The sequence below is a fragment of the Gorilla gorilla genome, chromosome 4 (genome assembly GCF_029281585.2).
Source record: "Gorilla gorilla gorilla isolate KB3781 chromosome 4, NHGRI_mGorGor1-v2.1_pri, whole genome shotgun sequence".
NCBI classification, from domain to species: Eukaryota; Metazoa; Chordata; class Mammalia; order Primates; family Hominidae; genus Gorilla; species Gorilla gorilla.
Window position 1 is genome coordinate 54062482 of NC_073228.2, and position 27220 is coordinate 54089701.

At 45.7% G+C, this 27220-nt stretch overlaps 1 protein-coding gene across 3 annotated transcripts in view; it reads right to left on the reverse strand.

Annotated features, from left to right (window-relative positions):
• Positions 1–6554: 6554 nt before the first annotated feature.
• The window catches only part of SOCS7 (suppressor of cytokine signaling 7), a 54561-nt gene continuing 33895 nt past the window's right edge, over positions 6555–27220 (reverse strand). For all 3 annotated transcript variants that reach the window (XM_031011294.3, XM_055388317.2, XM_031011295.3), the window contains 3 exons: positions 16691–16826; positions 16137–16287; positions 6555–12636 (listed from right to left, as the gene is read on the reverse strand). In XM_031011294.3, coding sequence (XP_030867154.1) covers positions 16167–16287; positions 16691–16826 — 257 coding nt within the window. In that variant the 3' untranslated portion in view covers positions 6555–12636; positions 16137–16166. The remainder of the gene's footprint in view (positions 12637–16136; positions 16288–16690; positions 16827–27220) is intronic.

A 27220-nucleotide genomic window follows, 5' to 3' on the forward strand; every position in this document is an offset into this window, starting at 1 on the left:
TTTTATATTTTTAGTAGAGATGGGGTTTCACCGTGTTGGCCAGGCTGGTCTCAAACTTCTGACCTCAGGTGATCCACCTGCCTCTGCCTCCCAAAGAGCTGGGATTACAGGCATGAGCCACCATGCCTTCCCCATACTCCTGACTCTTAAAGTGCCGGGATTATAGGCGTGGGCTACTGCGCCGGGCCCATATATCAGGTTTTTCAATACCAGGGCATGGGGGAGAAGAAGGACCAAGAGGTGACACCCACCGCATAGTGAAACATCTTGACTTTATCGGTCTCACACACAGGACAGCTGTTGCCAAAGACCTTCCTACCCATTTCCAAACCTTCTCAATGTCCCCCAAGCTCAGCCATTACCATTTCCTCTTACTTTTCTTTCCCAGTATAAATCTAGCTAGCCTCTCCTGTTCTCCCATCATCCCTGGATCTGCAGAATAAGGGCCCAGAAATAAAATCAAGTTTCTCAGCAGTGCAGGGGCCAGGAAGCCAGGCCTTGACACCCACCCCCCACCCTGACCCTGATGAGATGAGAAACCCGGGATGTAAGCCTAGGATGTGAGAAGGGGGCCTGGGTTGAGCTCTCTTTAAATGCAGGGTTTCTGTTAAGTGATAACTCAGCAGGGAGTAGCAGGTGGCTCAGTGCAGTCTCTGGCCACTGGACAAAGCCAGCTGACCCTAGATCAGTGGCATCTTCCATCCAAGAGCAGCGACAGCTCTGTCATCCTCTATGATGCCAAGAGGAAGCAGTCCACATCCCACCTCTGGAACATCTTGGGTTACCGCTGTATACTTCTGTCTTTCTTTCTCTTTTTTCTTTCCCTCCCTCCCTCCCTCCCTTTCCTCCCTTCCTTCCTCTCTCTCTCTCTCCTCTCTCTCTTTTTACTTTTCTTTTTTTTTTTTTGGTCAGAGTCTCACTCTGTTGCCCAGGCTGGAGTGCAGTGTCACGATCTCAGCTCACTGCAACCTCCGCCTCCCGGGTTCAAGTGATCCTCCTGCCTCATCCTCCACACACAGGCATGTGCCACGACGCCCGTCTAATTTTTTGTATTTTTTAGTAAAGACGAGGTTTCACCATGTTGACCAGGCTGGTCTCAAACTCCTGACCTCAGGTGATCCACCCACCTCGGCCTCCCAAAGTGCTGGAATTACAGGCGTGAGCCACCGCATCCACCTTGTATCACATCTTTCACAGTCCTACTCCAACCATGAAAATTTCAGTCTCTTGAGAAAGTTTTGCAGAAGACTGACATTTGGGGCCGGGCACTGTGGCTCATGCCTGTAATCATAGCACTCTGAGAGGCTGAGGCAGGTGGATCACTTGAGGCCAGGAGCTAGAGACCAGCCTGGCCAACATGACAAAACCCAGTCTCTACTAAAAAATACAAAAATTAGCCGAGTATGGTGGCGCATGCCTGTAATCCCAGCTACTTTGGAGGCTGAGGCACGAGAATCACTTGAACCTGGGAGGCGGAGGTTGTAGTAAACTGAGATCGCGCCACTGCACTGCAGCCTGGGTGATAAAGCGAGACTCCATCTCAAAAAAAAAAAAAAAAGAAGAAAAAGACTGGCATTTGGTGACTAAAAATCCCCACCTCTAAACAATCCAGTTGTCCAGTGTGAAAGGTGGAGATCCAGGTTCAAGGACTGGCTGACTAGAGGCGAGGGAATATTAGCAACATTCGTGGGAAGGGGGCTGATCTCATCTCCTCAACTTACCACCACCTTGGCACGGCCATTTAACTGTGCCAGGCCCTGGAAGTGGGGAGAGAGATGAATAGGACACTGTCCCTCGCAGAGGTCACAGTTGGAACAAGCAGGCAGAGATAGATGAACAAATGTCATAAGAGAGGAAAGAGCCATTTGTTTGTGGCTAGTGACAATTCCAATTCCACAGAGTGACCCTGGGGCAGGGCCCTGAAGAATGAGTTCAGCAGGTAGAGAGGGTGACAGGTAAGGGTCCTCCAGGCACAGGGTGAACCATGAGGGAAGGCAGAGTGGCAGGAAGGATGCCATGATTACAGGCTTCAGGTCACACATGTGACCAGACTGAAGCCTACGTGTCAGGGAAGGAGAAACAGCATTGGAAGGCAGGTCGAGGGTCAAGATTTCAATGGGGATTTCTCTTGGTTGAAAGACATCAAAGACTGTAAACTAAAGAAATTACACCATTGGGCATGGTGGCTCATGCCTGAAATCTCAGCACTTTAGAGGCCAAGGTGGAGGATGCTTGAGCCCAGGAGTTCCAGACCAGCCTGGGCAACATAGTGAGACACTGTCTCTACAAAAAGATTAATTAGCCAGGCATGTTGGCTTGTATCTTAGTCCCAGCTACTCAGAAGCCTGAGGTGGGAGGATTGCTTGAATCTGGGAGGTTAAGGCTGCAGTGAGCCAAGATTGAGCCACTGTACTCCAGCCTGGGCAACACAGTGAGACCTTATAGAAGGACATTTTGAAGGACTAGAGAGGAGAAACAGGAAGCAGGAAGACCAGTTGAAATTGTCCAGGTTCACAAAGGAGAATGCCTAATGAGGACATAGCAATAGACGGATGGTGAAATCATAGCTTCAATGGGGATGTGTGCAGCAGAGGAATCTGCAAAATTCCTCTCAAAAACCCCTTGGGGAGGGGCTCCGTTAGGGATCAGCTAGTGCCTCTCCTGAGCTGGAGTTAACTCTTGTGCCTTTGGCTGAGCACCAGTGAAAACAGTTGGTCTTCAGAATCCACGTAGTACAAATATGCACTAGAATCCTTATACGCGAGATGCTCACACTATGAGAGGCTGGAGGGAACCAAGAGACATAAAACTTACTGTTCCCATCTCACCTTCAATCAGGGGGACACACAATGGAATGAATGAGGAATCTCCGGCACTATTACTTGCCAAGTGCTTATCGTTGAATTCAAGTAAGTATGTGCGTGAGAAGACTCCATTGCAGAGGTTTGATGGAACAGCCTTTGTGATGAGGAGATGAAGCAGGTAGTTTCAGGTTTGGAGGTGAAGACCGTGGGAAAGGGTTTTATTTGGGGCCCATTGTTTCCAAAAGAATGCTAGGCTGGGCACAGTGGCTCATGCCTATAATCTCAGTGCTTTCAGAGGCCAAGGAGGGAAAACTGCCTGAGGCCAGGAATTCAAGGCTGGAGTGAGCTATGATCGTGACACTGCCCTTCAGCCTGGGCATCATGGCGAGACTCTTTCTCTACCAAAATTTTTAAAAAAAGTTTTTAAGTTAGCCAGACGTAGTGGCACATTCAGCCCACCTACTCAGGCAGCTGAGGCAGGAAGTCAATGCAACTGGTCACCCAAGAGCTCTGATGGAGCTGCACAAGGAGATGAGTGTTATTTTTGTGCCTGCTAACACAACATCCATTCTGCAGCTGATGGATCAAGGAGTAATTTCGACTTTCAAGTCTTATTTATTTATTTTTCTGAGATGGAGTCTCTCTCTCTGTTGCCCAGGCTGGAGTGCAATGGCGTCATCTCGGCTCCCTGCAACCTCCGCCTCCTGGGTTCAAGTGATTCTCATGCTTCAGCCTCCCAGGTAGCTGGAATTACCAGCATGCATCACCACACCCGGCTAATTTTTGTATATTTAGTACAGATGGGGTTTCACCATGTTGCCCAGGCTGGTCTTGAACTCCTGACCTCAGGTGATCCACCCACCTCGGCCTCCCAAAATGCTGGGATTACAGGCATGAGCCACCGCGCCCAGCCCCAGCTTTTTTTTTTTTTTTTTTTTTTTTTTTTTTTTTTTGAGACGGAGTCTTGCTCTGTTTCCTAGGCTGGAGTGCAGTGGTAGTGTGATCCTAGCTCACTGCAACCTCCACCTCTCAGGTTCAAGCAATTCTCCTGCCTCAGCCTCCTGAGTAGCTGGGATTACAGGTGTGTGCCACCACACCCAGATAATTTTTGCATTTTTAGTAGAGACGGGGTTTCACCATGTTGCCCAGGCTGGTCTTGAACTCCTGACCTCAGGTGACCCGCCCACCTTGGCCTCCCAAAGTGCTGGGATCACAGGCGTGAGACACTCCACCTGGCCCTCAAGTTTTACTATTTAAGAAATACAATCCTGCCAGGCGCGGAGGCTCATGCCTGTAATCCCAACACTTTGGGAGGCCAAGGCGGGCAGATCACGAGGTCAGGAGATCGAGACCATCCCGGCTAACACGGTGAAACGCCGTCTCTACTAAAAATACAAAAAATTACCCGGGCGTGGTGGCAGGCTCCTGTAGTCCCAGCTACTCAGGAGGCTAAGGCAGCAGAATCACTTGAACCCGGGAGGCGGAGGTTGCAATGAACCGAGATCACACCACTGCACTCCAGCCTGGGTGACAGAGTCTCACTCTGTCTCCAAAAAAAAAAAAAAAAAAAAAAAGGGAAATACATTCATAAGGCTGTAGCTGCCATAGTGATTCCTCTGATGGATCTGGGCAATGCAAATTAAAAACCTTTTGGAAAGGACTTGCCATTTTAGATGCCATTAAGAATATTCATGTCAGGCACGGTGGCTCACAATTGTAATCCCAGCATTTTGCGAGGCCAAGGCGGGTGGATCGCCTGAGGTCAGGAGTTCAAGACCAGCCTGGCCAACATGGTGAAACCAGGTCTGTACTAAAAATACAAAAATTAGCCGGGCATGGTGATGCACACCTGAAATCCCAGCTACTCGGGAGGCTGAGGCAGGAGAATCGCTTGAACCCAGGAGGCGCAGGTTGCAGTGAGCCGAGATCGCGCCATTGCACTCCAGCCTGGGTGACAGAGCGAGACTCCATTTCCAAAAAAAAAAGATCATTCATGATTCATGGGAGGAGGTCACAGTATCAACATGAACAGGAGTTTGAAAGAAGTTAATTCCACGAAGATGGAAGTTAATTCCACGAAGAAGTTAATTCCCCTATGAGGGGTTCAAGACTTCAGTGGAGGAAGTAACTGCAGATGTGGTGGTAATAGCATAACTAGAATTAGAAGTGGAGCCTTGAAGATGTGACTGAATTGCTACAATTTTATGATAAAACTTAAACAGATGGGAGTTGCTTTTTTTTAAGGGACAAGACTGGGTCTTGCTTTGCTGCCCAGGCTGGCCTTAAACTCCTAGGCTCAAGGGATCCTCCTGCCTTGGCCTCCTGAGTAGCTAGGGCTACAGGTACGTACCATCACACCTGTCTGGAGTTACTGCTTATGGATGAGCAAAGAAAGTAGTCTCTTAAGATAGAATCTACTCCTGGTGAAGATGCTGTGAACTTTGTTGAAATGACAACAAAGGACTGAGAATGTTACATAAACCTAGTTGATGAAGCAGTAGCAGGATTTGAGAGGGCTGACTCCAATTTCGAAAGGAGTTCTACTGTGTGGAAATGCTATCAAACAGCATCACATGCTACAGAGAAATCTTTTTTGAAAATAAGAGTCAAATCAATGCAGCAAACCTTATTGGTGTCTTAAGAAATTGCCACAGTAGGCCGGGCGCGGTGGCTCACGCCTGTAATCCCAGCACTTTTGGAGGCGGAGGCAGGCAGATCACGAGGTCAGGAGATTGAGACAATCCTGGCTAACACAGTGAAACCCTGTCTCTACTAAAAATACAAAAAATTAGCTGGGCGTGGTGGTGGGTGCCTGTAGTCCCAGCTACTCGGGAGGCTGAGGCAGAAGAATGGCGTGAACTTGGGAGGCGGAGCTTGCAGTGAGCCGAGATCGCAACACTGCACTCCAGCCTGAGCGACAGAGCAAGACTCCGTCTCAAAAAAAAAGAACAAGAAATTGCCGCAGCCACCTCAACCTTCAGCAACTGCCACTCTAATCCATCAGCAGCCATCAACATCGTGGTAAGATGCTTCATAAGCGAAAAGATTACAATTTGCTGAAGGCCCAGATGATCGTGTTTTTTAGCAATAAAGTATTTTTAAATTATGCACATTATTTTTTAAGATTACACACTTACAACAGCATAGTGTAAACATAACTTTTATATGCACTGGGAAACCAAAAAATTTGTGCAACTTGCTTTATTGTGATGTTCACTTTATTGCGGTTGTCTGGAATGGAACCCACAAAATCCCCGGGATGTGCCGATACACACGTTGTCAACCAGAGGAACAACTTAGTCCCTTTCTCTCCGAAGAGCATAGCTTAAGCAATAGTAGGCTAGAAAGGCAGCAGGAGGGCTATGGGTTGAACTTAGGAAAAACCTTGGTGCCAGCCACAGGGAATACTAGGAATGACTGCTATGGTAAATATGAACTCTCCTTAGGTAGAGCCCCACGCCAATGCTCACCAAGACAAAAAGGCCACGGGCATTCAGCCCCAGAAAGCTCTCGGGAATGCTCCTGCACTTCCTAGGGAAGGAGAAGGTAGCTCTGAGCAGTGGCCATCAGCCTCAGGGATTTTTCAGCACCTCTAATTCTGACAAGCCTAGTGCTGGGTGCACTCTGCTTGGCTGACATCACAGGGATCATCCATTCCCCAGGGCTGGGTCATCAGATCCTATTGGGGCATGTCAGGAGTCACATGAGATGGGAGAGGGAGTGAAAAACACCAAACCAAAGAACATGAAATAATTTCTAAACATTTTTATTTCAAATCTCTTTTCACCCCTCCCCAAAAAGACATGGGTAGGTACAGCAATCATAAAAAGGAGATACAAACACGAGTCAAATGTCTCTCGCACTGACACTTACAAAAAACTGGGAATTGTACATGGGGTTTCCAAACAGGACCTGCAGCAGCTACTAACGTCCCTTTACGAGAGTCAAACATGCCTATTAATACAGTATATACAGACACCCCATTCTGGAACTAATCTACAGGGACATCCCTAACCCCACCCCCTCTATCCCCAGAAAAATACCAAAACACACCCAAAGTGCATTTGTTTTGTTTATATCAAAACCTCTTTCCCTTTCCCCATCCCACCCTCAGACCCCTCCCACCCCATTTAAGATTGGCCTGCAAGTCTATTTTAACCATTTAGTATTTTTTTATAGTTTATGAAAATAAATTATACAGCAACTATTTTAATAAATTAAGCACAAAAGGAAGGGTAAAAGAGGAAAACTAAATGGGAAGACAAAAGCCAGGCCACGCTTTGGCTTGGAGGAGGGCAGAGGGGGGGCTAACGGAGACAGAAGTGGTTGCAAGGGGTGGCTCCCTTTCTGGTGAAAAATTGGCAACCACCCCGAGCCCAGAATGACACCCCTCTTCATCAAGTTTCTTAAAAACAACCAAAAACGTACAGCAGTGGCTATGCCACAGGCAGCACCAGTGTGGGCATTCCAACAGCCAGCTACCCAAAGTGGCACCTGGACCCTACCTGTCCCTTGGACGAGGTTCTGGGCCTAAGAGTGAGGGGCAGGTCCCCGCCCAAGGGAGCACCAGAGATGGAGGAGTGAGACCAGGCTTCTGCTCCACCTGAGCTGGTTAGGGAGCTCAGGACGAAGCTCTGAGCGGGGCAGTGTGGTATGTGATGATCCCAGAGTCTGAGGAAGAGTGTCCTAAGTTCCTCACACTCTATCTCCAGGAGGAACTACGATCGCAGTCCAGCTGCAACCAAACATGCATGTCTTCCCGCCGTGGCTGGCTGCTTTCTGTCTGCCCCTCCAGGCCTCTTGGTGTTGCGGAGGAGGGGGTAGGAGAGGGAAAGGGAACGGTTCCAGGTCCCCTCTAAACCCTCTAGAAATGAAATGGGAATGAAGCAGGTCACAAACTCAGCATGCAGGGCTGGCTTCCCGGGAGGTAGATGGGAGTGGGACGGGATAGCAGGTGTGGAGAGGACAGGAAGGGAAACAGGAAGAAACTGAGCGACACCTACCAAGAAGGTCAAGAAGCAATGAAAAGGACAAAGACAATATGAAATCTGCATGAAAAGACAGGTCCTTTTCTGGCAGATTAGAGAATCAACATTTTCAGTACAACTCATAACGCTACTTTCCTAACTGCAGTACCCGAGTCCCCAGCGCCTGTCTCTATGATCCAACCCCCATTTCACTGCTCCCAAGACTTTGCTCTCCATTTTATCAAGGCCTCCAATCATTTTGTGCTGAGTGTGAAGGCTCCAATGTGAAAGCAGGGTCTACCACAGGGACGTGCAGACTTGACATTTGGGGCCCAATCATTTTATAACTATCGCGGCGTAGGAGGGGGGCACACTTTTCTTTCTTTTTTTTTCTTTTTCTTTTTTTAATAAAAAAGGTTTTACTCCCCAGGAGCAAATAAATCATTTTGAACTACTGATAAACACTGCTGCAGTGAAAAGAAAGATGGCTACATGTATGCAATAGCACAAATTCAGTGGAAGAACAGCTGTGTTGACGATTAGAGATAAAAATCACTTATCCATTCCCTCCTTTCCCACAAACCAAACCGAGGATTCCCATAGGGAAAATGTCTAACTCAATAGCTCCTCCCTTACATGACAGGGGGCGTGTCATTCTCTTAACAGTGAAAAACAAATGCCAGGTCTCTGCCCAGTGGAGATGCTCTTAACACCCTAACTGGTAGCAAGACTTCTGCAAATGAGGACACACACACACACACACACACATGCATGCATATGCACACACACACAGACTCAGACCTCCTTCCAGCAGCCATAGAGCTTTATCCCAGTGTCTTGTCCACTAACTTTAGGGCTCCAAAGCTAAGGGAGCAAGGCAGCAGGGAAGGGAAAGATCTAACTGAAGGAAAAAGCTCCTCCTCGCCCCAGTTTCTGCAGGGAGCAGAGGGCTTCAAGCAGGCCATGCTTTCCTGGGGGCCCTGGGGTGAGGGCTGACACGGCTGGATTCCAGGGCACTTCTGGTTCTACTCCCACCTCTCACCCCTAGACCTAGGAACTATAATTACCCCCACTCCCTAATTCTTCCTAGATGTCTGTTACAGGGGTGTCTGCAGCTATCTCCACACCATCCCCAACCTCAAGGGAGGCTTACATCATTAGCCCAAGTGAAATGTAGGGAAGGGGAAGGAGCAGGAGCCATGCAGGAGCTTCCCTTGGCCACACCTTTCTCCTCAGGGAGGTGGCGCCACCTCCATGGCTCAGGTTCCAAGATGTAACATTCACTTGGCCTAGGCACAGGCAGGTGACCAGGCAAAGGTCAGCACCAATGGTCCCAAAGAGCCGGCTGCCACCCACTTATCTAGTGCCCACACCAAAACCCCCGCCCGCCTACTCCTGTGCTACCAACATAGCACACGAATTTCAAGTAACAGCAAGTTGTAGCAGTAGTTGTCACTGGCTCACAGCAGCTCACTCTCAACCTGAGGAAGGTTACAGTAGATCAGTCATAAATAGGTGAGGGTTATACAGGCACTGAGGCCACGGTATCACCCACCCACAACTTAGGAATCAACAGTGGGTCCCTAGATGTAAGCCTTTTCCAATTTGTGACTTGAAAATACAACCAGAAAGGAATTATTTATTTTTTTTGAGATGGAGTCTCACTCTGTCATCTAGGCTAGAGAGCAGTGGCGCAATCTCGGCTCAGTGCAACCTCCGCCTCCTGGATTCAAGCAATTCTCCTGTCTCTGCCTCCCAAGTAGCTGGGACTACAGGCGCATGCCACCATGCCCAGCTAATTTTTGTATTTTAGTAGAGATAGGGTTTCACTGTTTGGCCAAGCTGGTCTTGAACTCCCGACCTCATGATCCACCCACCTCAGCCTCCCAAAGTGCTGGGATTACAGGCGTGAGCCACCGCGCCCAGACCTAGAAAGGAATACATTTAAATGAGCTCTGCACAGCACTGGCGAAGGAGGGACGGGCCTGGTCGGGGAGGTGAAGGGCAGGTGCTGCCACACCTGTTCCTCTGCTCCATTTACTCTCTGACCAGGCTGCATCCCAGAGAGCTGGCCCAGCCCCATGCCTCCCCCTCATCTTCCCCTAACTTCTCTGTGCAAGGCCACCCATGCAGGCACCAAACACCCACACCTGACGAAGACTGTCTCCTCTTGCGCTGCTGTTTTGCAGCCCACTCCAGAGAGAAAGGACTAGGCTGCGGCCAGGGCTGGGACCAGTGCACTGACAGATCACAGACACAGTTCAACACGACACTCCCCAGGAGGAGAAAGGTGGGTGGTGAGGTTGGGTCACACCTCCTCAGTTGGTTTGTTTTGTACCTGAGTGTATGAGTTCTCCAGAAGAAACCCCAGTAACACAGGGGGTGTGGAGGCTCTGCCTTCCTCACATGGCCTGAGCTGACCATAGTGAGGCCCTGGCAATGGGCAGGAGCCTTGCTGACTCCTTTGGGCTTTGGGCTCCACCTCACCATCATAACCCCTCGGCACTCAGGTCTGCCTGGTGGCTGGGAAGCTTCCATCTAGACAACCGCACTGGAAAGGATTCTTTAATCATGTTGCTCTAACAGGGCTGTGCACTGTTCAGTACATGCCATGCAGATTTCTGCTTCCTTGCTTTTGCTCATGTGTTTTTCATCTCACTGTCTGTCCTGCCATTGACTACAACCCAAAGCCTCAGAGGCACAGAACTTTCCCAGACCATCTGGTCTACCCTGATCTTATCTACTATAAACGTCTTTAGATAGTCCTTGATTTTCTGCTTGATGTGCAGCAGTCACCTAAAAGCTCCCTTAGGCCACAGATTACGTCTTTTACCTTTTTTGTTTTCTACAATATCTAGCGCAAAGCCAGGCACACACACACTAAAAAATAATATTAAAATTATGGGTGGTTGAAAAGGAACAAAAAAAAGAAAGATCCCAGGCTGCATATCAGCCACCCAAGGATCTCAACAGATTCCAACTTCAGGCTCTATATTGGGGTGGCACTTCCTGCAAGATGGCGAGTTATATTACTTGTACTCTCACGAGGCAACACTCACATGCTAAGCCAATTTCTGGAATCACAATCTTGCTTAGTTGGTAATACTACCATGGAAGCCAAGGAAAGAAGAGGTACCACATGACAAATTAGAGGTGGGCTGTGTTTATGCTGCACAGCTCATCTTGTGGGCCACCCTTCCACAGTCAGGTAATGGTGCAAGTTTCCTCCCTGTTCAGCTACAAGGAGGAAGACTGGTCACTCCACGTGGGACTAAGGAAGAAGGCAATGCTCCCAGATGAGGCAGTCCTGTAGATTACCAAGACACTGGGGCCCCACCCAAACCATCAGGAAGCCACAAACCTGACATTAGTATCTGTCTTGTGAGACGAGGCAACTATAAGCACGGGGAACCCAGAGTCTCATGGAACACACGCAAAGGAGTCATGAAGACCCAACAGCTCCACTGTTACATCTTAATAGCAAACCTCTCCCCAGAGCAGCTCTATAAGAAAGCAAACTCACAATGTCATATGAATTGGCCATGGCCAGCTGCAGAAACCATTAAAGACCATTGGAGTTTTTCTCCCCGCTCCTCCTGAAAGCAGGGACAGGCAGCTCTCAAATCGGCATCTGGCAGACTTTCCAGTGAGTGGAGACCAGCAGGATCTGATCCGGAAATGTCTGGGTTGCTAGAATGAACACAAGAAAATACAGAAGCCCTTGCTACCTCCCATCCCAGAAGTGGGATGGCAGTGATAAACCTAAAAACGTGAGATGCGATGCTCTCCTCTGACCTAAGGAAATCCCGTGAGGGCTGCGTTCTGAGAGCTTCCTCTAGGAAGAGCACAACTGTGGGAGCTGTATTTCTCACCTTCCTCCACATTCCCCCTCACAAGCTGACAGGCACATGGAAGTAACACTCACTCCTAAATCATGAGTACAGTTTGCCATGAAGAACCTGGAAACATGCTCCATTAAATTCAGCAGCCCATGACTGGCTCTGAACCGCCCAGGTGATGAGAAACACGATTGCCATGACAGCTGGCAGAAGCAATAGGGATGCTGTTACCATGATCAGAGTGACATGTACAGTTATCTCAAGGGGCAATGGGTTGAGAGCAGAGGAAGAACGGGGTTAACTTCAGGTCATGGAACTTAAGGAATTAAGTAAATCACAACTAGTACAGCTCCCATGAGAGGTGTTTCTGAACTCAGGTTCCTAAACCTTAAAAAAGGATGCAGGAGTCACTACTTCTCCCAGCTAAGGCCAATTGCTAGGTTTTGCCCAATATTCTTTTCGAGACCACCCACCCTCCTTTCTCTCCTGCTCCTACAACAGCTGCCCATGGCAACAAGAGGCAGATTCCCCCTTCCTCAGGAACTCCCAGTCCTTTGCAAACCTCAAGCCCCTCCTCCCATCTTCCAGGCCCACAGCACAGACTCTAACTCTGCCTTTGGCACCAGCTGAATGGCCGTCCCCTGTTCCCTCCTCCCACCCCTTCTTTGGACCTGCTCACCCTTCGCACCACTTTCAATCCAACGGGCACAAACCCCAACTGCCTTCAAGGTGAGTTTTCCATACCAAGTAATACAAATATCAAAAACAAAACTTCTGAAAAAGAAACAGTGTTGAGACTTCTTCCAGTTTTCCAAGGAGCCCCTCCAGTCCTAAGATGCCCAGGGGTGGGTGTGAGGTGGAGCCCCACGCAGAGTACGGTCATGTGCTTCTTCCAAGCCCCAGGGCTGCGTGGGGAACCAAAGTCTCTGCACAGAGAATCCCAACCTTCCTGTTCCCTCACTTTTCCTCTTCTTTTCATGGTAGCTTAATTTGGTTCTTCAAAGCTGGAGCTTGGCAACCAAATGCCTAGGTAGAAAAGGAAAAAAAAATTAAAACAGTTCAACAGAATAGAACCAAAATGGAGTGAAATAACAGCCAGCCACTGGAGGTGGAGCAGCACACCTCAAAGGAGAACGGAGCCTGGAGAGCTGAATGCTTCCATGAGGGTCACATGTGACTAGGGATGCAGCAGTGGCCTTTGTCAGGGGGACCTGAGCAGCCTATGACTTGGATGACAAAACAAGGTCCTGAAATAACTAATAAATATATCCTACCACATTGCATAAATTCTCTCTTTCCCTTTCCCTTACCCCTTCATTTCCTACCCATTTTTTCCCTGAGGCTCAATTGCTCTAGGGACTGAAAAGGGAAGTAAGCCCCTGGAGTAACCCCTTTTGAACCTGGCAAGAAAGAGCTCTATATTTCTTTCTTTTTTTTTTTTTTTTGAGACGGAGTCTCGCTCTGTCAACCAGGTTGGAGTGCAATGGCATGATCTCGGCTCACTGCAATCTCCACTTCCTGGGTTCAAGATTCTCCTGCCTCAGCCTCCCAAGTAGCTGGGATTACAGGCATGCGCCACCATGCCTGGCTAATTTTGTATTTTTAGTAGAGACAGGGTTTCACCATGTTGGCCAGGCTGGTCTCAAACTCCTGACCTCGTGATGAGCCCGCCTCGGCCTCCCAAACTGCTGGGATTATAGACGTGAACCATCACACCTGGCCAGAGAGCTCTGTATTTCTGCAGCTTCTGTCAACTGGACAGGGTTGACACAGAAACACAAAGGCCACTGTTGCTTCCACCTTCCGACTTGAGACAGGCACTGTTCTAGCCATTACTCTATAGTCGACTCCAAACCCCCTGGCATGAAATTCCCCAGGTAACAGCACACATAGACCAAGCAGGCCATTCAGAACTCCCAAATTCAAATCAGCCTGAACAACAAGAAGTCATAAAGGCCAAATTTCATACCCTAAAGACCTTTCCCAATGGGGCACAGTGGCTCATGCCTGTAATCCCAGAACCTTGGGAGGCCAAGGTGGGTGGATCACTTGAGTGAGGTCAGGAGTTTGAGACCCACCTGACGAACGTGGTGAAACCCAGTCTACTAAAAATACAAAATTAGCCGGGCGTGGTGGTGCACACCTGTAATCCCAGCCTCCCACTGGGAGGCTGAGGTGGGAGAATTGCTTGAACCCGGGAGATGGAGGTTGCAGTGAGCCAAGATCACGCCATTGCACTCCAGCCTGGGCAACAAGAGTGAAACTCCATCTCAAAAAAAAAAAAAAAGACCTTTCCCTTGGGAAGTGTTACTTCCTCCCTTTCCAGGGCTCCTAGGGTCTACACCAGGAGCAAGTTCAGCATTACGCTTATTCTTTGCCACAGGCATCAATACTGATGTCACAGCAAAAAGGGATCCTGGGAGTTCAGTTCAAACCTTCGCCAATATATGACTGCCCCCAACACTCAAGACAAATGGCTACTCACTGGCCTGTTCCTGATCATGCCACGTCCTTCCCAGCTGAGGCAGGGCCTTTATACCTCTAGGTCCCCTTGCCCAGAATGCTCTGCTCCAAGGCACTCCCATGGCTGGCTCCTTGATATTTGGGTATCAGCTGAAATGGCACCTCCTCACAAGTCTCTCCCTGACCATCTAAACTTGAGGAGTATCCCACCACTAATCACTAAACTTTACCCAGTATGACCTTCCTCACAACACTGTACAGTCACCTGAAATTAGCCCATTCATTTACGTTCATGTTTGCTGCCTGTCTTTCCTTAGGAGAAGGGAAGCTGAGTGAGAACAGGGCCTTTGCTTTGCTCAGCACTCTATTCTCAATTCATACTGGGTGTCAAATAAACACAAATATACAGCTATCTGCTGAATGGAAGCTGAGGAAAACCATCCCAGTTTTGGACCTCTCTGTTAAAAAGGTTCTTGTAAAGTTGGACTGAAATCTAGTTCCTTGTAACTTACATTCATTTTGGTCCTTATCCATGTCTCTTTTTGCTGTGACATGGGAGGGCCTTGGGGCACAGCATTCTGGGCAAGGGGACCTAGAGGTATAAAGGCCCTGCCTCAACTGGGAAGGGTGTGGCCTGATCAGGAACAGGCCGGCAGGGAGCCACTTGTCTTGAGTGTTGGGAGCAGTCATGCACTGGCAAAGATTTGAACTGAACTCTCAGGATCTCTTTTTGCTGTGACATCAGGATTGTTGCCTGTGGCAAAGAATAAGCGTAATGCTGAACTTGCTCCCCACTGGAACCACAGAGAGGAGGTTAATCACTCTCTTCCTTAGGAAAACCCATCAAATGCATCTTTCAGCTATCCCTCCCTAAAACCTCCGTGCTCTGGGTTAATCACATTTCTTTCTAGGCCATTTATTCCCATATGATGAAGTTTGAGCTCTCCAATGCCACAAGGCCTTTCTCTGAACATGCTCCCTGTTTATATGGGTTCTTCTACAGCACTGCACCCACAGACGTGGTCCTCTAACTGAATGGCCTAATTACTCTTCAAGGGTAGTCAGGTAGGTGGACCTCCCTAGTGCTCTACCTCTCACCCTAATCTCAACTGCAAAGCCATCATGCAGAGAAATCCACCTAGACACAAGACATTAGATATTTAGTCATTTCCAAAGGCATACAATTTGCATATAATTGAAGACATGATGAGACTGTACATCTACTCCAGGATCCACACCAGAAGAAAGCAGTCACTGCACACTGGCAGTCAATCTTGCTTGTCACCACCACCACCAAAGTCATGGCTCCCTGGCAATTGTGTTCCCTACTCAGGAACTTGGCCCCACAATGTTCACTTTAGTGCAATTTAAAACACTAATTGGAATTCATCTGCACAAACCAGTATTGCAAGATATTTTATGGGAAAATAAATGGGTAGAACTGTGTAATGATGGGAGAAGAGCCTCGTAGATAAATGAATTCCTTAGTTTCAACAATTTACTTTGTAATGGCCCAAATGGAACGCTAAATAGAAGAGTGGGCTGTTTTTCCTCATCCCCATATTCCAAGCTGTGGGACATGGTGGAGTCTCACTGAAGTGCATGCCTGTTGCAATTAAAGGTATGTTTGCGTTCTCTTTGATGAAGTTTCCTTTCCCTTTAGCTTCCTGCTTTATATGCCATTTGTGCAGTATCAGGGAGATCAGCCCAAGTCTGTATGAGAGGAGGCTGCACTCTCCTTTTTATTTTTTTCAATTACCCTCTCCTTGCCAGAGGCCGCACTCTTAGCTACACTTGGGTGTCCCCCTCCTTGCTCACATTCAGCGATTAGCTTGCACGTTTCCTGGCAATCTACTTTCATGTCTTTCTTGTCTGTCTGCTTTTCTCCCAAATGGGGTGTGTGCCCCTTGAGGACTCCACGGTCAGATCTTGTCATTCTATGGGCAAATGCCCGGATCGGGGCTATCCATGTTGGGAGTTGTGGGGAGGGGCCCAAGGCTCAATGCATGATGATGACTGCCCAGGAAGAAATGTGGCTGGGCAGTGAGGCAGAGAGCTCATACCCTTGGTGGTGACCAGCAGGGAGCCCCTCGCTACGTGGAGGGTTCCACCTCTTGCTTCTGTTTGGAAATGAGCTGCGCTTCCTTTAGAGACAGGTATACCTCTTCCTGAGGATCATAGTAGTAGAACTTTCGGATATAAGAGATCAGAGGTCTGTGAAAAACAAATGACGGATATAAACAAAAGGTTTTTATACAAAATATAAAAGAAGTAACTCCTTTGTTCAACTCTTCTTCACTCCCTACATGGTTGAGACCTAACACAATTCCCATTTTCTCAGTTATTATAGTTCTGTCTTCCTTACTCTTACCACTTCTACTCTATTCTTCCTAGAGACTGCAGAAGGGAGGCTGACACACACACCTTCCTCCCTCTGGCTGCAATATGACAGTTCTAGAGTTAGGTGCTAAGACACAGGAAATGTGAAAGAATGACATCTGCAAATATTTTATGCCAGACTCTGCCTGTGAAGGTAGCTTGCAGGCCTCACTGACATTGTTACCTCCCCACAACCCCCTTACTCATTCCTGTCCCAAACCTGACAACCCCATTGTACTTAGGCAGTGGGAGATCTGGGATGTGATCTATCCTGACGAGCTGTCGTATCCGGAATCTGCAAAGGTGCTGGAGGGATTTGACATTGCTGAATCGGGACACTGGATAGAGCAGCTGGACAGGAGTTGGTGGCAGTCCTTCAAGAAAGAAAACAAAGGAAAGTATTCAGAGGAAACAATGGAGCTAGCTACCATTTCTTGTATGAAGAGAACCTAGGGAGGGGAAATGGGACTTCTTTATGGTTCATATATGTATTCTGTGCAAAAGCCCCTCCACAAAGTGCTGTTGATCTCCATTTCCAGAAGCACCACCACCACATTCACAATTAAGGAAATCTATTCTCTGCCAAAGGCCTCCCTAGCATCACTTTTTTGTGTGTCTTTTGTTTTGTTTTGTTTTTGTTTTGTTTTTTGAGACAGGGTCTCGTTCTGTCACCCAGGCTGGAGTGCAGTGGCCCAGTCTCAGCTCACTGCAGCCTTGACCTCCCAGACTCAAGCAATCCTCCCGCCTCAGCCTCCTGAGTAGCTGGGACCACAGATGCATGCCATCGTACCCAGATAATTTTTGTATTTTTAGTAGAGACGGGGTTTCCCCATGTTGCCCAGGCTAGTCTCGAACTCCTGGGCTCAAGCAATCCACTCGCCTCGGCCTCCCAAAGTGTTAGGATTACAGGCGTGAGCCACTGTGCCTGGCTCCTAGCATCACTCATAACAGCTGAGAGTCCTGCTCCTCGGAGTAGCCCAATTATGCCAAACTAGAGACACTGCTTGGACCCAAGTGGCCAATCCCAAGCCTGAGGCTCTCGGGAAGGCCAAGAATCAAAAGGATCCCTGCTGGGAACGGGAGATACTTGTTGGGCACATCTAGCAGTATCCTGAAGGTGAGGACCCAGAAAAGCCGTTCAGAGGAGTCCCCACCAAATTCCAATTGGTTCAGCAGAGAGGCTGGTTCAGCAGAGAGGCTGGTTCAGCAGAGAGGCTGGTAAGTAGAAGGTAACAGCTAGGATCAAAGTTAACAAGACTATTATTCCTGCCATTATTTCAAGCCAGGACAATCAGGTTTAGCTACCTTTTATACCCAACCCCCATAACCCCCAGTTCCTGCTTCTGAAATTTTAGGCCAGGAGACCAAAAAAAGATGATGCTTTTAAAAGAACAACTACAATCGCTTGGGCAAGCTAGGATTAGTACTACTCAGTGCAAACCCGCCTGCTGATTGATGCCAAATAGACTCAATGGGAGTACCACACCCTTATGTATTAGCAGGCTCTGTGCTGGGGAATCCCACCCCAAAAAGGGCCCCACGCCACAGCATGGAGACATCCAGAATGGCAGGAACACTGGGATTCAAGGGAACTAAGAATATTTTGCTTTCAATAAACAAAGGGGCTATGGAAGGTAAACAAGATTCTTTGAGAAAATCTGAGTTGCAAAACCTGTCAAAGAATTCTCAGCCATTGTCATATCAAAAGACATTCTATAGACACAACTGATTGGAAAATAAAATATCTACTATTATTGGGGTTTAAGTTCAAATAGTTTTTTTGTTTGTTTGTTTGTTTTTTGAGGCGGAGTCTTGCTCTGTCGCCCAGGCTGGGGTGCAGTGGCGCGATCTCGGCTCACTACAAGCTCTGCCTCCCGGGTTCACGCCATTCTCCTGCCTCAGCCTCCCGAGTAGCTGGGATTACAGGCACCCACCACCACGCCGGGCTAATTTTTTGTATTTTCAGTAGAGACGGGGTTTCACTGTGTTAGCCAGGATGGTCTCGATCTCCTGAACTTGTGATCCGCCCACCTCAGCCTCCCAAAGTGTTTGTTTGTTTTTTTAAGACAGAGTCTTGCTCTTGTCGCCCAGGCTGGAGTGCAGTGGCGCGATTTTGACTCACTGCAAGCTCCAACTCCTAGGTTCAAGCAATTCTCCTGCCTTAGCCTCCCGAGTAGCTGGGATTACAGGCGCCCGCCACCACACCCAGCTAATATTTGTATTTTTAGTAAAGACGGGGTTTCACCATGTTGGCTAGGCTAGTTTTGAACTCCTGACCTCAGGTGATCCACCTGCCTCAGCCTCCCAAAGTGCTGGGATTATAGGCATGGGCCACCATGCCCGGCCCAGATAGTTTTAAAATTGTATTTGAAGGCATGAAAACAAAACAAATGAAAGCATGTACACTGCATCCCAAGGCCTTTCCATGATCACTGACAACAGACTTTCCGGGGGAAAAAAAAAATCAAAATACATTATTTTATTGTTACTGAACAAGTTAAGCTCATCTTAAAAACATTTAACTCAGGCTGGGTGCAGTGGCACACGCCTATAATCCTAGTACTTTGGGAGACTAAGGAGATAAGATCAATTGAGGCCAGGAACTCGAGGCTACAGTGAGCCAAGATTATGCCGCTGCACTCCAGCCTAGGTGACAAAGTATGACCCTGTCTCTAAAAATAATAATAATAATGATAACTTATTTCGTCTTTAAAACTATACTTTGAGGCAAACACCACCATCCCCATTTCACATATAAAGAAACTGAGGCCCACTGAGCTTAGAGAACTTGCTGTGGCATGGAGCCACTAAAGCCAGCCTGCCTTGAACACCTGCCCTAAGGAAGAATTATCGGTGGCTCTGCCATAGCTGAGGAACCTCTCAGCAGGGTTCTCCAGGAGGGTCTCTAGAGTGCCTGCACCTCTGCCCATCTAACAAGCAGGTTTCCAGGACAGTCACAGCACTCTGGTTCATGACCAGCCTCTCCTAGTCCCCTCCCTGGCACTCCCACCCCTTCAAAACTAAGTCTTGTATTTTGAAGCCCTACTTCTCTCCTCTACCCACATGGTTGGTCCTCTCCATTAAAAGAAAAGAAAAAGAACTCACACGTGAATTTCTCACCTGAATATATTTAACTCAAGTGGTTTTAAGAAATAATTTTGGGTTCAAATGCCTCTTTGAATTTGTCCTGTCCCTCACTGGTATTTATATATTCTTTAGTAAATTAAACTGTGGCAAACAGAAAGCTTTGGGGGATTGGCTGTAATACTGGTAAACTCAACATGATGTTTCAGAGATAAAAGTAATTTATACATCTAATAATTTATTCCCAAAGATAACACCGTGCTTAAAGAGATCAGGATAATATGCAACATACAATTATCTGATTGTTTGCCTACTTGAATTTTAATGACCACATATACTTGCCTATTTAATTGTATTACTTTTAGCCTTTAGGTTTACAAATAGCAATTTGAAACCTGTTAATTTTCTGATATTCTCTGGTATTAATCTGACCATTTACTGTTTGCCCACAAATGCCAACAAACAAGTAGAACTCTCACATTTAGAGCATGCTAACAGAAGCAGTTAAAAATGTGAAGAGTCCAGGATAAGACCCAACTGGGGCTAAAAGAGTAAGGGTGAAGTCGAACATTAATCGTCAGTAACTTTCTTCCAGTCCTCATGCCAGAGGTCCTGGGCACAAACCTGGTTCTAGCCATGCACTATTTTTCGTTTCTCCCAACAAAGACCATGTTAGGGGTAAGAAATCTCTTCCAGGTATAAACACCCAAATACCCATGTCTTTCTGCCACACCAAAGGTTTTTCTGACCCCTGAAGACAGAATCAGATAAGGAATCACATCTGTTTCACATTCCAGATCTCATTTTCTTAACAGTGTAAGTAAAAAGAGAATAAACTAGGGAGTCTAGTTGACTTATATGTAATCCTCCAAGAAGAAAAAAACAAGCACAAGGTCAAAAGTAAAAGAAGGCCCAGTGCGGTGGCTCACGCCTGTAATCCCAGCACCTTGGGAGGCTGAGGTGGGAGGACTGCTTGAGCCCAGGAGTTCAAGATTGGCCTGGGCAACATAGGGAGGGAGACCTTACCTCTACAAAAATTAAAATTAAAAAAAATTAGCCAGGCATTGTGGTGCACAACAGTGGTCCCAGCTACTCAGGAGGCTTAAGTGGGAGGACTGCTTAAGCCCATAAGGCTGAGGCTGCAGTGAGCTATGATTGTACCACTGCACTCCAGCCTGAGTAATAGGGTAAGACCCTGTCTAAAAAAAAGATATTCAGCTAACAGTGAAGCACTGTTTTTTAATATCCCACTCCTTTCTTCAGCTTGAAACAGCTTAAGAAAAACTAAACAATAGTTTAGTTTAGTGGGAGCAGGGGTGAGAGGGCAGAAGATTCACTTTTCCTTATATTCCCTTGCCCACTATTTGACCTTTTTACCACATACATGTTATTTCACAATTTAAAAAGAAATACATAATAGAACTAATAAATGACTTATGCAAGTTTACAGGATATAACATGAATATGCAAAAAGCAATTAAATTTCTATACTCTAGCTATAAACAATCCAAAAATAATTAAAATTAAGAAAACAATTTACAATAGGATCAAAAACAAATACTAAAAAATAAATTTAACAAAAGAAATACAAAACTTATATTATGAAAAAATATGGGCCAGGCACAGTGGCTCATACCTATAATCCCAGCACTTTGGGAGGCTGAGGCGAGGTGGATGGCTTGAGCCAAAGGGTTAGAGGCCAGCCTGGGCAATGTGGTGAGACCCCATCTCTACTAAAAATATAAAGATCAACTGGGCATGGTTGTGTGTGCCTACAGTCCCAGCTACACAGGAGGCTGAAGTGGAGGACACACTGGGCCAGGGAGGTAGAGGTTGTAGTTAGTGAGCCAGGCACCACTGCACTCCAGACTGGGTGACAGTGGGACAAAAAAAAAAAAAAAAAAAGACAGAAAGAGAAGGAAGGAAGGAAGGAAAACGAACAAAAGAAAAAATATAAAACATTGTTCAAAGAGTTTTTAAAAAGACCTAAATAAGCAGAAAGACAGCCTATGTCCATGGATCAGAAGACACAATATTGTTGACATGCCAATATTCCCTCCCCAAATTGATGTACTGACTCAACTCCACACTCTTGCCAACATGGGGGTATTAAAATCTCAGTAGGCTTCTTTGCAGAAATTGACAATCTGATCCTAAAATTCATATGGAAATGCAAGAGACCCAAAATAGTCAAAACCAACCTGAAAAACAACAAAGTTGGAGACTCACACTTTTCCATCTCAAAAAGTACTACAAAACTATAGGAATCAAGACAGTAATGGCATAAGGATGGACATACAACTCAATGGAGTAGAACTGAGTCCGGAAATTAACCTTCACAGTTACAATCAACTGATTTCAACAAGGATGCCAAGACAATTCAATGGGGAAAGAGTATCTTCTCAACAAATGGTGCTAGAACAACTGAATATTCACATGAAAAAGAATAAAGTTGGACTCCTTTCTCATGCCATACACAAAAATTCAAGGCTGGGTACAGTGGCTCACACCTGTAATCCCAGAACTTTGAGAGGCTGAGGTGGGAGGATCACTTAAGGCCAGGAGGCGGAGGTTGCGGTGAGCCACGATCGTGCCACTGCACTCCAGCCTGGGTGACAGAGAGAGACTCTGTCTCTCTCTCTCTCACTCTCTCTCTCTCTCTCTCTATATATATATGTATATATGTACATATATATATATACACGCACACAGCAAACAAAAAAATTAAAAAACAAAAATTAACTCAAAACGGATAGTAGACCTAATGTAAAAGCTAAAAGTTTAAGTCTCCTAGAAGAAAATATAGGCATTAAGCTCCATCACCTTTGGTTAGGCAAACTTTTCCAAATATAACAAGCAAAAAAAAAAAAAAAAAAAAAAAGGTGGAATAGGAACTCATCAAAATCCTTCATGCTTCAAAGAATACCATCAAGAAAGTAAAAAGACAACCCACAGAATGGGAGAAAATATTTGTAATTTATATCTGACAGTGGACTTGTATCCAGAATATATAAAGAACTTTATTTTTTGAGATAAAATAAAAGCTGGAGTGCAGTGGCGTGATCTCGGTTCACTGCAACCTCCACCTCCTGGACTCAAGCAATCCTCCCAACTCAGTCTTCCAAGTAGCTAGGACTACAGACATGCACCACCACACTGGGCTAATTTTTAAATTTTTTGTAGAGACAGTGTCTCCCTGTATTGCCCAGGCAGGTCTTGAGCTCCTGGGCTCAAGCAATCCTCCTGCCCTGGCCTCCCTAAGTACTGGGCTTATAGGCACCATACCCAGCCTGTAAAGAACTCATAACTCAATAAGAAGACAAATAGCTCAATTACAAAATGAGCAAAGGTTGTGAATAGAGATACAATAGCCAATAAGCAGATGAAAAGATTGTTAACATCATCAGTCATTAGGGAAATGCAAATCAAAACCACAATGAGATACCACTTCATACTCACTAGGATGGCTATATTCAAAAAGATGGACAATAACAAAATCTTGGGTGCAATTGTTTTGGGAGTCTGGCATGGGGTTAAACATGGGATTACCATATGACCCAGCAATTTCACGCCTAGGAATATATCCAAGAGAATTGAAAAGATATTCACATAAACAGCTGTACATGAATGTTCAAAGAAGCATTATTTATTTCATAATAGCCAAAAACTGGAAACAACCTAAAGAATGGAGAAACAAAATGTGGTACATCCAGAGTGGAATGTTATTCAATCATAAAAAGGAATGCTGTGCTGACAGATGCTACAACACTGGTGAACTTTGAAAACATTATGCTAAGTAAAAGAAACAAGACATAAAAATATTGTATGATTCCATTTATGTGAAATGTACCAAACAGTCAAATCCATAGAAACGGAAAACAGATTAGTGGTTGGTAGGGGCCAGGAAGTAGAGGGAATACGGAGTAACTGCTAATAGTCTGAGGTTTTCATTTTGGTGTGATGAAAACATTCTAAAATTGATTGTGGTGATTGTTGTACAACTCTGTGAATATACTAAAAACCACTGAATTGCACAGCATTTTTTTTTCTTGAGACACAGTCTTGTTCTGTCACCCAGGATGAAGTACAGTGGCGTGATCTCAGCTTACTGCAACCTCTGCTTCCTGGGTTCAAGCAATTCTCCTGCCTCAGCCTCCTGAGTAGCTGGGACTACACATGCTCACCACCGCTCCTAGCTAATTTTTGTATTATTATTTTTTTTTTATCAAGATGGGGTTTCATGCCATGTTGCCCAGGCTGGACTTGAACCCCTAGGCTCAAGTAATCTACCTTCCTTGGCCTTGAATCACACATTTTAAATGGGTGAATTTCATGTTATGTGAATTACATCTCAATAAAGCTGTTAGATAAAAGCAAGGAAGGAAGGGAGGGAGAGAGGGAAAAGGAAATACCCCGACATGAAGAGCCTTCTGCTGGTCAAAGGTGAGACAATACGAGCTTCAATAATTATAACTGTAATGAATTAAAAGCCATTAAGTGGGCCAGGCCAGGCACGGTGGTTCACACCTATGCCTATAATCCTAGCACTTTGGGAGGCCAAGGCAGTTGGATCACCTGAGGTCAGGAGTTCGAGACCAGCCTGGCCAACATGGCGAAATCCCGTCTCTACTAAAAATACAAAAAAATTAGCCAGGCTTAGTGGCACGTGCCTGTAATCCCAGCTACATGGGAGGCTGGGGCAGGAAAATCACTTGAACCCGGGAGTCGGAGGTTGCAGTGAGCCAAGATCACGCCACTGCACTCTAGCCTGGGTGACAGAGCGAGACTCTGTCTCAAAAAAAAAAAAAAAAGAAAGCCATTAAGTATGTTTAATTCCATGAATTTTATATGTATATAATATATAGTATATATATAATATGTATAATATAAATATATACAATATATAATATATAGTATATATAATATATACAATATACAGTATAAATATATATAGTATATTGTATATATACTATATTGTATATGTAATATATAATATATTGTATATATAATATACTATATAGTGTATATACTATATAGTGTATATATACTATATAGTATATATACTATATAGTGTATATAATATACTTATATTGTATATAATATACTATATAGTATATATAATATACTATATATTGTATATATAATATACTATATATTGTGTATATAATATACAATATATTGTGTATATAATATACAATATATTGTGTATATAATATATATACTATATATTGTGTATATATATTATGTATTGTGTATATATATACTATATATTGTGTATATATATATATTTTTTTGAGACAGAGTCTCTCTGTCGCCCAGGCTGGAGTGCAGTGGGGTGATCTCGGCTCACTGTAATCTCCACTTCCCAGGTTCAAGTGATTCTCCTGCCCCAGCCTCCCAAGTAGCTGGGATTACAGGTGCCCACCACCACGCCTGGCTATTTTTTTTGTATTTTTAGTAGAGGATGGGGTTTAGCTATGTTGGCCAGGCTGGTGTTTAACTCCTGACCTCAGGTGATCCAACTGCCTCGGCCTCCCAAAATGCTGGGATTACAGGCGTGAGTCACTGCACCTGGCTGAATTAATCATATATATATATATATATGTATTTTTTTTTTTTTGAGATAAGAGTCTCGCTCTGTCGCCCAGGCTGAAATGCAGTGGCACGATAGCTGACTGCAAGCTCTGCCTCCCGATTCACACCATTCTCCTGCCTCAGCCGCCCGAGTAGCTGGGACTATAGGTGCCCACCACCACGCCCGGCTAATTTTTTCTATTTTTTAGTAGAGACGGGGTTTCACCGTGTTAGCCAGGATGGTCTCGATCTCCTGACCTCATGATCCGCCCACCTGGGCCTCCCAAAGTGCTGGGATTACAGGCGTGAGCCACTGTGCCCGGCCATTAATTATATTTTTCAAATGGTCACCTTCAAAGGATGATAGGGAACCAATTCATTATCTTGAAAATTAGTAAATAAAGAAAAAGAGTCAAGCATTTATCCTGCTTTTTCTATATGAATTTGGTAAATAATAGATGAGGAGAAATGTCTCTATAAAACTATTCCATCTAATAAATAAAAAGTGATAAAATTAGAGTATCATCATTTTGCAACTCCCAATGAACAGCTGCTAAGATCACAAAAAGAGACCCAACCAGACATCATGTGTTTCCTATGGGCATGCCAAATACTACCTATATAATCTTGCTAAAAGGATCAAGCCTCAGTTTTTTTGTTTGTTTCTGAGATACAGTCTCACTCTGTCACCCAGGCTGGAGTGCAGTGGCATCAACACAGCTCACTGTGGCCTTGACATCACAGACTCAAGCGATTACCCTGCCTCGGCCACCTGGCTAATTTTTTTTTTTTTTTTTTTTGAGACACAGCCTCCCTCTTTCGCCCAGGCTGAAGTGCAGTGGCACAATCTTGGCTCACTGCAACCTCCGCCTCCTGGGTTCAGGCCATTCTCCTGCCTCAGCCTCCCAAGTAGCTGGGATTACAGGTCTGGGCCACCATGCCTGGCTAATTTTTATATTTTTAGTGAGACAGGGTTTCCCCATGTTGGTCAGGCTGGTCTCAAACTCTTGACCTCAGGTGATCCACCTGCCTCGGCCTCCCAAAGTGCTGGGATTACAGGCCTGAGCCACCGCGCCTGGCCTCGGCTAGTTTTTATTTTTTTGGTAGAGACAGGGTCTTACCATGCTGCCCAGGCAGGTCTTGAACTCCTGGGTATAAGCGATCCTCCTGCCTCACCTCCCAAAGTGCTGGGATTTTAGGCATGAGCTACTATTATATGTTCAGTCAAGCCTGAGTTTGAATCAGACTCCTGCTAATTTGTAAGAAATACAGAAGACAGGACAACATGCTAAACTCCAACAAGAGTATGTAATTAGTAAAATCCAAGGAAATTTTCCAGGTCAAACAGCCCAATTATTCAATAAGTAAATTGTAAGGAAATGAAAGAAAAAGCCACAGGTTAAGAGATTTAAAAGACATGAAATTTTTTTTAAATGAGCAATATCCAACTATAGTGCTCAGGGATATACACTGGGGTGATAAAAGCATTCATGGAAAAATGAAAGGAAGTGATTATTATAAAGACAGGTGTAGAGATTAGTATGGGGCACACGGAAGGATTTCTGGAGTGGCTGGAAAAGTTTTGGTTCCTTTGCCTGAGTGGTGTTCACCTTATAATAATATTAAACCATGCATATGATTTTTGTGGTTTTCTATTTAAAAAAAAAAAAAGAAAGAAAAGAAATTCAGATGAAGTAATGCTGTCACGCTGCTCCCCCTCCCCAACGAATCCAAATTGGGTAAGCCTTTGAATTCAATTACCATTTTACAGGAAATTCAGAGTACAGAGGAACATATTAAACAATGTCATGGAGAAGCAATAGGTAAACTCCAAACAGAACAATATTTTAAATATATAAATTGCAAGAAAAAAAGGGAAAAAGAAATGGAGGAAGAAAACTACAAATTAAAAAAGAAGTGCTGCTGGGCACGGTGGCTCACACCTGTAATCCCAGTACTTTGGGAGGCTGAGGCGGGTGGATCACGAGGTCAGCAGTTCAAGACCAACCTGACCAACATGATGAAACCCCGTCTCTACTAAAAATACAAAAAATTAGCTGGGCGTGGTGGCAGGTGCCTGTAATCCCAGCAACTTGGGAGGCTGAGGCAG